Below are 13,205 nucleotides of genomic sequence, written 5' to 3'. Positions count from 1 at the left end.
CATGTATAGGCCATTTGTAAACATGGACGCTGGAGCTTCTGAATAATACCCTTAAAAATGTTAGTTTATGGATTAGAGGTCTCCATAAATGCATAATAATATTCTGACTAATTTTATATAACATAATGTATTCTGATTAAGGCTGAGTTCATATCACCGTTCAGGGCGGGTTCACATCACCGTTATGGATTCCGTCTTTGTTTTCCGTTATAACATGGTTATAACGGAAAATAACTGAATCCATAAGACGGAAGTCAAAACGGAAGCCTTCTAAGAGGCATTACAAGTCTATGGGCAGCATAGCGGATCCATTATGCAGGAGTCCAGTCCTGCATAACGGAAACCAGGACGGATCCGTTATGCTGCCCATAGACTTGTATTATGACGGAATGCCAAGCGGAAGCCTTTAAGAAGCATTCCGTTTTACTTTCCGTCATAATACAAGTCTATGGGAATCGTGACGGATCCGTTATGATTCCCATAGACTTCTATGAAGACTGATCAAAACGGAATGCCTCTTAAAGGCTTCCGTTTTGACTTCTGTCTTATGGATTATGTTATTTTCTGTTATAACCATGTTAAAAACTCCTATAACAACTGAGTAATAGCTATGAGCGTGGTACAATGACCCTAATACCACCAAAAGAGCCACGCAACAGTAAATAGTAAAATTCACTATCTTTATTCAATCCAATACAATAAAAATACATATCAAAGTAATTACTTCAAAGCGGTTAAAATAGGATCCTCTTCCGGTTCCGGCGCGCGCATGGCAAGCCGCTAGTGAGAAGCGCTCCGCTCGGCCGGCCCGAATTCAGCGAAATCGCCGCATACCGGGGCTGAGACTAGCCCCCAATACCCCCGGGAACATCGAGGGGCTTCACATGGAAAAGTTTGTGGTCCGGGGCGGCTCGCAGAGGGAAGTGCCGACACTACCCCCGACGGGAGACGAACTGAAAGCTAGGGGCAAGATGGCGCCGGTGTCCGAGAAGCGTCACAGGCTCACCCGCTCGACTTCCCAGTCCACACAGAGAAGTACCGAAGCGTCCGGGTCGGAGGACGAAGATGGAGATTGTGGCCTCCTGCCGAAAGGTGATATAACCTCCTCGTGTAAATCTATGGCCATAGAAGTAGCTAAGCTCCTGGCCCCGGACATTAAAGCCTCGCTGGAGGCCACAGTTGCGACGGCGTTGAAACAGCTGCAGTCTGAGGTGGCACAGCATACCTCTCAGATCACAGAGGTACAGCACAGAGTGGTGCAGGTCGAAGAAGATCTGGAGAAAGCACAAAGTAATATCGCTGACCTCCTGCGTAGTAACCAGTTCTTAAAGGAAAAGATAGATGATTTAGAGAACCGCTCCAGGAGGAGCAATTTGCGGATCATTGGGTTACCTGAGTCGATCCCTCCGAATCAATTGGCGGACATATGTGAGGAGGAAATACCGCAGGCATTGGGGCTGAGGGGCACGTGTGTGGTGGAGAGAGCGCATCGCCTGGGTCCGCCTATACCGGCGGGGTCGCGCTCTAACAACGCTAGACCGAGGGCGACGATTGTGAAATACTTGAATTATGCGGCCAAGGAGGCCATATTGGCGAAGTTCAGACGTAAAGAGCAACCCCTAATGATCAGGGGTAACAGGATCCTCCTTTTCAGCGACTACTCCGCTGAGGTGGCGAGGCGAAGAAAAGAGTTCACTCCGCTCTGCTCAGCGCTGGCTAAGCACAAGATCAAATTCGCTCTACTATACCCTGCCACCCTGAGGATCTTCCGTCCGGATGGGTCGATTGATACTTATCACTCGCCAGGGGAGGCAAGAGAAGCGTTGGAGATGGACCCTCTATATTCGGACATGTTCATGTCCTTGTCCCAAAGATCCACGGCATCATCCAGGGGAAGAGGAGCAAGACAGAGCCCGGGCAGATCTATGGCACGTGCAGCGGGAGCTGATCTGCGGGAAGCTGAAAATGTGTGACTGTAATCGCCTCTAAGCAGAGACTTTACCTGTGGCAGGATCCCTGGCGTGACACGTGAGAGATCAACGGACCTGCTGTTATGTTGAATTTGGGTTGTAGTTGTCTGTGAAACTCAAGGCATAGGGCTGGAGGGTGGGGCATGGTGGGAGAAGAATTGGGATGCGGTTGGATTTTAGTGGTGACAACAGCTACGCGGTAGAATGCGCGAAAAAAGCGAAGTCTAGAAAATGTATGTTATTGTTGTGGGGCTGGTTGGGGGGGTGGGGGGTGGTTGGGAGGGAGGGAGGGGTTGGGGAGGGAGTTATTACTGGTTTGAGACACAGTGTAAGGCTGATACCGGTGCCTCTTATATGTATTACAGGATCGTTTGCTCTACGGGGGTCCTCCTGCAGTGTCCTTTTCAGTGAGTCACCAACATGAAAGTTGCAACATGGAATGTTAAGGGCCTTCGCTCCCCCACCAAACGTATGGCAGTGCTCCGCTACCTTAAAAAACTGGGCGTTGACATTGCATTCCTGCAGGAGACCCACTTGGAGGAAGCAGATTTTGACAGGATGCGAAAATTATGGGTGGGCCGAGTAGTGGGGTCACCCTCCGTGGGAAGGAAGGCGGGTACTTTAGTGCTTTTTCATAAACGGTTGCGTTTTGATGTACTGTCTGCGACAGCTGACACACTGGGGAGATGGTTTCGTTTGGAGTTAAACTCGCCAGTGGGTCAGTTAGTGGTCCACAATGTTTACGCCCCTAATGGCTCCCAGGCAGCGTTTTACGAGACCCTAGAAAGGGACATTATCTCAGAGCACTCACAGCTGCTGCTTGTAGCGGGCGACTTTAATAGGGTACATAGTGAAAAGGAGGACAGAAAGCGGGGGACATTTGCAAACGCTAATAAACGGCAGAGAAGTCAGACGCTGCTTCCGCTACTGCAAAATACGGGGCTGCATGACACATGGCGGTACTACCATCCGGAAGACCGCGAGTATACCCATTTCTCTCATGCCCAGGGGTCATGGTCCAGGATTGACTACCTATTAGCGTCAACAGTCTTGTTGTCTAAAGTGAAAAAGGTGGAAATTGCCGATCTGTTAATCTCGGACCATGCCCCAGTGGTTATGGAGCTCAGGGACGCAGTCCCTAGGGGACAGGATTTTATCTGGCGGATGCCGCAACATCTGTTAAGAGATAAGGAGTTCACTGACAAAGTAAAAGGATGGTGGTGGGAGTATGCACAGGATAATGCGGAGCATGCGGCCAATCAGCGCTTATTCTGGGACGCGGCTAAGGCGGTACTGAGGGGTCGGATTATGTCGTATACAGTAGGGAAGAAACGCGAGGCGAGAGAGCGGTATGACCAAGCCACGAGGGAGGTGCGGGAAGCCTATACCAGATTTTTGCAGAATCCCACAATCCCCAACAAATTGGCCTGGGTGACGGCTAAACACAACTTCGATTATTGCCAGGAAACGAGGGAAAAATGGACAGGGGACTATCAGAAGGCGAAATTTTTTCGCTTCGGTAATAAGGCGGGTCGTTTGTTAGCCAATTTAACACGCCCCTTCACTGCACAATCTATGCTGCATCCTCTTAAAGATAGAACAGGAAGGTTATGCACCCAACCGAAAGAGATGGTAGATATCCTGGGAGAATTTTATCAGGCCCTCTATTCTAGGGATCCGTTTGATCCTGCGGAAGCTAGGAGTATCCTGGATAAAATTGACTTGCCACGATTACCGGAGGAACGGTTAGAGGCCTTAAATGGGGAAATTACGGAAGAGGAAGTTGGGGCGACCATAAAATCCCTTTCGAATTGTAAGGCGCCGGGTCCAGACGGATATCCTGCGGAATTTTATAAGTCAATGAACCAAGAATTGGTCCCAACCCTGACCAAATTGTTTAATAGCGTTATGCTGGGGGGGAGCCTGCCTGATTCGGGCAAGATGGCATATATTAAGGTCCTCCCGAAACCGGGGAGGGACTTGAACCTGCCGAGTGCGTATAGGCCTATTTCTTTGATAAACCAGGATGTCAAGATCCTGTCCAAACTCTTAGCCACCAGGTTGGCGCAATGTGTACCTGAACTGATTGGCCCGCATCAAGTGGGGTTCATGAAGGGGAGGTCGGCGGTTACGAATATTCGCAAAGTATTAGCTAGTCTGCATGCGAGTGGGGAGGTGAAAACAGCACCATGTCCGGCGTTGCTTGCAATTGATGCCGAAAAGGCTTTTGACAATGTCAACTGGCAATGGCTGGACATGGTGCTGGACAGGTTCAACGTCAAGGGTCATTTTAGGAATTACCTAGGGGCGCTGTATGAGGTTCCTCAGGCGAGAGTAAACATACCCGGCTTCCTATCCAGGTCTATAGTACTGGGCAAGGGAACCCGCCAGGGCTGCCCCCTGTCTCCGTTGCTCTTTAATTTGGCGATGGAACCTTTGGCGAGGTGGCTGACTCATTCGGATTTATTTGACGGAATCAGAATAGGGGGAAAGGTGCTGAAAGTTAGCTGTTTTGCGGACGACATCCTGCTGTATATGGGGGCTCCAGAGGCCCAGTTGGGGAAGGTGTTGGAGGCATTAAGCGCTTATGGGAAAGTAACGGGTTATAGGGTCAATGTAGACAAAAGTCAACTATTGTTTTTAGGGCGAACACCGCAATTGGGGGCCTGCACGATGAGTGGGGTGGAGATTCGGAAAGATTATATAACTTATCTGGGCATCAAGATCGGTCGCACCCCGAGCTCGCTGTATACCCTGAACTACCCCCCTCTTTTCTTGAAAATAGAATCTGAGTTAGAAAGGTGGCGGGATCTGCCCTTGTCTCTCTGTGGTAGAGCCCACTTAATTAAGATGATGAGCTTCCCGAAATTGCTTTACCCGCTTCAAATGATACCTCTGCTACTGAAACATGTGGATGTGGTGAGGATGCGGCGGGCATTTAGCCGCTTCCTGTGGAAGACCAAACGACCGCGTATCGCCTATGCCAAGCTGACTATGCTACGGGATGAAGGGGGGTTGCAGCTTCCTGATATCCGCCACTATAATCTGGCGGCGCTGTTTAGGCACGCGCGAGATTGGGTATGGGATACTGCTTTCTACTCGGCGACTTGGCTCGAGAAAGAACTTGCTGGCAGGGAAAATTTAGAGGCTCTACTGCATTCCAGGCTCAGGGACATCCCGGCGTCGATTAAGCAAGCCGTTTTGTTAAGGGATACCATAGTGGCGTGGAAGGCCATTAGAAAGATTTACGGGCTCCCGTGTTACATTTCTCCTAGAATGCCGCTGTGGTCACTCCCGGCCTTCCCCCAGGGCAGGGAGAATGCTCTGTTTCAAGTATGGAGGAACAAAAACATCGTGAAACTTAGTGATCTATTGTTGGAAAACACGGTCCAATGGTTGTCGTGGGACCAGCTTAAAAGAAAGTATGACATGCCAGACGCACAGTATCTTCCTTACCAGCAGATCAGGAGTTATTGTAAAACTCAGGCGAGTTCCTTGGGAGATGTGGAGAACCTGGCCTGGTTTGCGGGTCTGTTGGGCAATAGTGGTTCCCACATGTCCCTGTCGGAACTGCACAGTAGGCTTCACAACATTCAAACGATAGGGCTGGTGAAAGGGGCGTACAAGCTTTGGGAGAGGGAATTGCTGGATCAGAATATCGCAAAAAAAATGAGAGTGGGGTTTGAATTGGTAAGGCGGGCCACATATAATGAACAGTGGAGAGAATCGCAGCTAAGACTCATGCATAGGGCAACATATGCCTTCAACCTGTCGTATCGTGACGCCCCTGCTCATTATTTGCGGAACTGCCCCAAGTGCAATCTCCAAAGTGCCGGATTGTTACATGCCATGTGGGAGTGCCCGAAAGTGAGACCCTTGTGGCAGAAATCAATAGACACAATAAAGGAGTTCTGGGGGGAAACGGTGGGATTGACACCTCAACAGTGTATTTTCCATTATATACCCTTGAATCAGAATGAGGAAATGGGTACAGTAGTCACCAAAGGAGGGGTACATCTTATGTTGATGTCTGTGAAGAAGACTCTTTTGAGACATTGGTTGGAAGAGTCAGTGCCGTCTTGGGAGGAGGTATTGGGCACAATGAAGGCTGTCCTTTATCTGGAAAGACTTGAGGTGGAGCAAGATAAGGAACGTATGATTGAAAAGTTTGTTAAAAAATGGAGGTGCTTCATTGAGAAGTTGTTGTCACAGGGGGAAATTGAGGAGCTTATGCGCCCGTTCAAGCTGACCAAATGGTACCTGGAAGCGCAATTGGCTAATAAGTTGGGATTGCTGGAGGCTTAAACCGGAAAGTATGTGATAAAATAGGCTTTTTCATGTAAGGCGATCAAATCAGTGTTTTTGGGGTTGGGGGGGTGGGGGGGGGGTTCAGGGATGGGGGGGGGGTTCAGGGATGGGGAGGGGAGGGGAGGGGAGAAAAGTTAAAATGAGTGGAATGGAAAAATGTTGTGAGACGATCAATGTTTCTTGCTTGTGCAATGTATCTTACTTCTTTGGACATCAACGTCTGTATGATATGTATTGTCTGCATTTTTCCACTTCAATAAAAAGAAGTTTAAAAAAAAAAAAAAAAAAAATAGGATCCTATGTGGCAGCACTAGGTAAATCACCCACACTAAAAGTGGTCCACAAATACCAACAATATAGCAACTGGACCACCAAAACATGGAGTCCATAAACCACTGTGCAAATTAGCAAAAGTGAGTAAGATAATGGGAACAGCTAGTCACATAATTACAATACCGGGAGAGCCAGAAGAAGGTACCGGCAGTCCAAAAAAGGTGATGACTAATGCACAGGGTTATGGAAGCCCATGTAGTTGTGTATGCAGCAGTGTGCCACCACACCAGATAGGTAAGCAATAACTGAATACTGCTGACAAGTGGAACAAGTGAAGTATTATACACGTGGTACAGACCGCAAGGTGGGGAGTCGCTGGAGGTCACACCACCTTGCGGTCTGTACCATGCTGTAGATGGTTTATTGTGCGGAACAGAAACACGGAACGGAACTCTACAGAAGCACTACGGAGTGCTTCCATGCGATTTCATCCCATACTTCTGTTCCGCAAAAAGATAGAACATGTCCTATCTTTTTGCGGAACGGGCAGATCGCGGACCCATTAAAGTGAATAGGTCCGCGATCCGCTGCGGCTGCCCCACAGTCGGTGTTCGTGCATTGCGGCCCACAATTTGCGGGCCGCAGCACGGCCACGGGCCGCATGCGTTCGTGTGCAGGAGGCCTAAGACAGAATAAAAAGTACTGCATGCAGGATTTTTTTTGTCTAAAAAAACAGATCTCAGATGGAAATGGCTCAAACTGATGACAACTGATGCAACAGGATCCAGTTTTTTTTTCTCTCTCTCTTCTTCTGATGGACCAGAAGAACAGAAAGCTAAACGGTGATGTGAACTCAGCCTTAGGGTCCATTCACACGTCCGTTTTTTCTTTCCTGATCTGTTCCGTTTTTAGCGGAACAGATCTGGACCAGATCTGTACCCATTCATTTTCAATGGGTCCTGAAAAAAATCGGACAGCACAATGTCAGATTTTTTTTCAGGACCCATTGAAAATGAATGGGTACAGATCTGGTCCAGATCTGTTCCGCAAAAAACGGAACAGATCAGGAAAGAAACAACGGACGTGTGAATGGACCCTTAATGAGTTTTCTAGTGGCTAGACACTGATGACCTATCATCCGGCTAGGCCATCAGTATAAGATGGGTAGAGGTCCGACTTCCCGCACCCTCTCCGATAAACTGTTACCTTCTAATGCCAGTGCCAGACGTCGACGCGAGATTCCACAGCTCTGTCCATTGTATAGTGGATGGAGCTGGCAACTGCAGCGAGGCTCCCATGGAAGTAAATAGGAACAGCGCTACAGTTGCCAGCTCCATCCACTACACTGTGTAGTTCTGGCATCTGTTTCAGAGCAGGGTGGTGTCACCAACCCCTCCACCCCCAACGTGAATCTGATATTGATGGCCTATACTGAGGATAGTCCTAGACAACCCGTGTTAAGGAGTTTTATATGTTATATACAGAACTGAATTGCAGTTACTTTTAATACTTTTTTTATTTTTTTTATTTGATTAGTAGGTGTGTGTTCACACTGTAAAGTGGTCCAATGACTATCAGACTATTTTTTCATGCAATATCTTATGGAGCGGAATTTGTACATTTTTGCTGTTCCTTTAGTATTGACTTTGTGGCCTGTTTTCTTCCTTTGTGATTGAATACCGTGTACTAATATTTCCCAATATTGAGGGCACATTTTGAGATCAGCATTGCTTCATTTATGTTTAGTTAACCTGCACACATTAAGCAACTCTCTGCCCTGTGTCCACAGAACAATTATTGCTGCTCCTATGAGATATTTATTCCACTTTTAGAATGGCCCCATTGTCAGCCTCCTGTAGGCAGCATGGTCAGCTCAGCGATGAAGACTACTGGAGAGGGTGTATAGGTACTTGCCTGGGTTTAACTAAGTTGTGAATTGTTCATGTATTTCCTGGAGGAATAATAGGGGAACATCACAAGGGAAAGTTCCAAGAAAGGATCCTCTGGAATTGCTGCTTTATAGGGAACATAAACAAGCCAGAGGACCAAAAGACTCCTATCCCTAATTTATTATGAAGATGGGAGGGTATATCTTATTTCCTAGAGAACCCACCACGTGTTTTTCCACAACATGTGCTGATAAAGAACCTCCAGGAAGATCATTCATAATGTAAAGACTAAACAGGGGTATATACAGAAATCATGGGGCCCCATAGCAAAGCTTAGTATGAGCTCCACACCCCTCTAAATGCTTAGACAGATTTACAAAAAAATGATTGACATCATTTAAATCATGTTTTTATGTTAAACATATATATATTTTTTTTAGATTTTTTGGTGAGTTATCTGTATTAAAAGAATTGTAAACAATCCTGCAGTTTTCACGCTGGCCACGAGGCCTAAAATATGTTCCGACTTTTTTACTTTTGAGAGAAGCTACATGGGCCATAGACACAATGGACAGGAGAGGACCTCATTGACTTCCATGGGAGGGAATAGATAAACTGTGATATCACCGATTCTGAAAGGCGGATTCTCTGTCATTTTAAGTCTACCTGCGAGGATAATGATAATAGTTATCTGTACAGAGCAAGAAATCAAAAATTATTAGACCTAGTGGCCAGTGCGAAAATTGCAGGTTTATAAATATATATTTTTAAATATAGTGAAATATAGTGAACATTTTTTAAAAACCTCAACAAAAAAAATAAAAATAAATGTGTTTAGCATGTGAAAACATGATTTAAACATTAGGTCGTTTTCTAATGACACATTCCCTTTAAGCCAATTTACTGTAATTTTTATAGCAGATCTTTAGGGAGGGAGCTCTGATAATACTGATGCATCGTGCCAGGGTCTCCACTGCAGCACATAAAGGTTTATCTAGGTTGTACACCCCATGGGGATGAAGTGGCTTAGACTGAAAACACCAAATCAGACCTTTTCCAAACCTTTCCAAAGTAGAAAAGTCAGAGACTTTTTTTACTGAATGAGTTGATTGCCCTCAGCCTCCACTAGGGGAGCTAGGTGCATATACATTTATTATAGCGGCCATTGAACTCAATAGAAGCTATAACATTTTCTATTCACCAAGTTCTGTATAGCATTGCTGCTCTAAAATACTAGTTGATTTCAATGCACTTTGCCCCGTTTCGATCACAGATATCTTCACGTTTCAATTTTATGCAATTGACCTCCCTGCATTGAATGTGTGGCTGTTGCCCCTAAAGCCGCGGCCCCCTTTCCACTTGTGTGACAGGGCATCGGGTCCCGCTGATGCAGATGTCTGTCTTTCCTGGGTGTAGAGTGATTTCATTGCACGTATGCAGTACAGGTTTCGTCTGCCCAGCAAGTCGCGGCGAATACAGGGACAGTTAAGACTACACCGCCACTGCCTCGCCCTGTCACTCAAAGTGGGAGCAGGGGCATGTCCAGCAGGGAAGTGAACAAAGCTATAGGTGCAATGGTCACACCCTTGTTGCACCAAGGAGTTCATTTACATAAAAGAAAAACGTGAATATCTCTGCAGCGCGGCCACCGATCGAGATGGGGGAAAGTGCATTGAAATCAGCTGGGGAGTTGTTTGAGCTCCCATGGTCGGTCTGCTTCAGTTTAGATGAATGACCAGCTGTCATTTTGTGGCCAGCTTGTCCATATCGCGTTACTCACTTTGTAACGTGCAGTGAAGTGAGGACAATGACATTGATTATATCTAAACAGTGTTTCCATTATGTCACATGGTTGTAACTAAAGCAGCAATCAGGGTTTTTTGACACCTAAAAGGAGGTCACACAATGGATATCATGTGTCCTGGCCTGCTTCTATTCATTCTACATATAGCATGAAGGATCGATCATCCAGCGACGATTTACAATGAATGTTACAGTAATTCTTTTATAGACCTGACTGAGATACTCCTCTGGAATGTATTTATTTGTGTGGTAACCAGAGGAACGGCAGGAGCCCGGGGACGTCTTCTAGCCACCAGATAATGGCCCATAATTAGGCAGGTTGTTGTAGACAAGAGAAGAGATGAGTTCTGCTGCTAAGGAAACGCTCACCGCAACTGCAAGCACGCGTTCCCCAGAGACCCTTCAGGCCTTAGAAGTGTCCCCGAGGAACTGTGGCCTGTCATTGGGGACTAAAGGTGTTTAGGAACCAGTGTAAGGTGTCCAGTAAACAAGTCTTTAGCTGAGCATTTCATTATCCCAACACTATCTATCTATATCATGAAAGAAAAAAGTGCAGCACCCTTTGGCAATAAGTTGGGTCCAAATTCATTAAAGGGGTTGCGCAAGAATGGTGGGGTGGGGTGGGGGGGTCGGAAACCCCCCTCCCCTCTTGGCCGGATCTCTAAAGGGAAGCTTACTTACCTGCTTCCCGGTGCTGGCTCCCCGCTCCTTCTCCTCCAGGCCTGCCATGCTCCTCTGGGCTCCCTCTCTGTAAATATCCGGTTTCACATCACCACAGCCAGTCTCCGCTGCGGCCCCCCGTACGTCATGACAAATGTGTGTGTGTTTTTGGGGTTAGCACAACCCCTTTAATCCTTCATATTTATACAGTATAAAAATAGTTTTTATATCTATCTATCTATCTATCTATCTATCTCTGCTTTAGTAACTACTTGCATTCCCATGTAATAACAGTTCTGGAGCATCTATTCTTTTTACTCTGTGCTGTACCATTTCTTTATTATTCCTTCTAGAAGTTATGAATGAGATACTAGCAGTTTGCAATGAATGCACAGTTGGGGGTGTCCATGCGCAGTCTAACACTGGCAGAAGCATAGGCGTGCGCAGCCTATTGCATTAGGGTGTGCACCCTAAAGCACACACACCGCGCACCTGTGTATGTATGTGTGTATATATATATATATATATATATGCCATTAGCCCCTATTATAAGCCCTTATGCCTCATTAGCCCCTATTATGCCTCTCATTAGCCCCCATTATGCCTTCTATCATCCCCCATTATGCCTCATTAGCCCCCATTATGCCTTTCTTTAGCCCCATTATGCCTATCTTTAGCCCCCATTATGCCTCATTAGCCCCCATATGCCTCATTAGCCCCCATATGCCTCATTAGCCCCCATATGCCTCTCATTAGCCCCCGTTATGCCTCTCATTAGCCCCCATTATGCCTCTCATTAGCCCCCATTATGCCTCTCATTAGCCCCATATACCTCTCATTAGCCCCCATTATGCCTCATTAGCCCCCCCATCATGCCTCATTAGCCCCCATTATGCCCCCAGCAGCATCATTTTTTATAAAATAAAAAAACACTTACCTCTCTGCTCCTGGACGCCTCCGCTCCTCGCCGCCCGCGATCCTATTCCTCCTGCTGTTGGCTGTACTCTGAACTGGCACGCACAGCGTGGCGTCACAAAGCGCCTCACATTGTGCACAGCCGAGGACCAGGAAGCGGTAAGTACATAGCGTTCACCGCTTCCTGGTCATCCGGTACTAATGAGTGCTTCCAAAATGGAAACGATTTATTAGTATTCGCCGGCCAGCAGGCTTGATTAGGGTGTGCCCAGTCACACCCGACACGCCCCGTGCACATGCCTATGGGCAGCAGTGATTGTATAGTATCAGACTGTACAGGGTCACACTCCCAATTGGTAACACCCATCTGAACCTTTACTGCAAACTGCTAGCAATTCATTCATAACTTCTAGCAAGGATAATAAAGGAATGGCACAAGAATAAATGCTCCAGAATTGTTATTAAAAGGGGGATCCAAGTAGTTGCTAAAACAGACATGTCAGGAGAGGCGACGGTCATTTTTAAGAACACATTTTGGCATTTTGTACCTCCCAGCTCTTCTAACCATAACCTTGCTACCCACCTCAGCATCAAGCAGTCACTTGTAAATATGAAAGCGTGTTTTATTTGAATGGTAGTTAGGAATTCTGTCAGTTATATATATTTCTGAGAAACCTGGGTGAAAAGTATTACAGCCACCAAAATCTAGAAGCAGAAATATGTCCTAGTGATCTGTTCAGTGGTGATCAGAGATGGGTAGGCCGCCTGGCTTCTTGGTTCTTCACTTAAGCATTTGCCCATCTATAAAATGTTATGGATAGAAGCATACAATAACCGTGCAATCTTGTTGACAGAGGCAGGAGCGTCACGTCAAATCTACTGGAGGTTCTGCTGATACCGTGGAAAATCTCATATCTCCTCAACCACCTAAGACAAAAGCAAAGAGAAATCCGGAACCTCACGTTCTCCACAAGCCTGTCCGTGTGAAGCAGAAAAAAACAATAATAATGAATAATAATGTTGAATATCAAGAAAATGGTGAGTAACAATGACCATGGGGAATGTGGTGCTCTACTGCAGGGGTTTTATATTGATGATCTATCCTCAGGATAAACCAACATCTGATTGGTGGGGGTCCGACACCCGACATGAGTCTCTTAGTGCAGATTTGTCATGCTACGAATTCCACCATGGATTTTTCCATCTTTTGTGGATATGCCAGAAATGCTGGAAACTCCAACAAGGGCAGTGAAGAACAAACTAGTAACATGATCCATAAAATTGTTAAAGAATTTCATCTTATCAGATCGAAAAGCTTAAAACTCTAAAGATGGGCAAGATCTAAACCTTAAAGGGGTTGTCCGAGTTATATTTATTGATGACCTAT

General features: G+C 46.4%; 1 protein-coding gene across 2 annotated transcripts in view; it reads left to right on the top strand.

Annotated features, from left to right (window-relative positions):
• The window catches only part of DCDC2 (doublecortin domain containing 2), a 137,568-nt gene that overhangs the window by 45,454 nt on the left and 78,909 nt on the right, over window positions 1-13,205 (top strand). For both annotated transcript variants that reach the window (XM_044295235.1, XM_044295234.1), the window contains exon 7: window positions 12,673-12,856. In XM_044295235.1, coding sequence (XP_044151170.1) covers window positions 12,673-12,856 — 184 coding nt within the window. The remainder of the gene's footprint in view (window positions 1-12,672; window positions 12,857-13,205) is intronic.

This window comes from Bufo gargarizans, chromosome 5, assembly GCF_014858855.1.
Source record: "Bufo gargarizans isolate SCDJY-AF-19 chromosome 5, ASM1485885v1, whole genome shotgun sequence".
Taxonomy (NCBI): Eukaryota; Metazoa; Chordata; class Amphibia; order Anura; family Bufonidae; genus Bufo; species Bufo gargarizans.
This window is presented reverse-complemented; position numbering and strand designations above follow the sequence as displayed.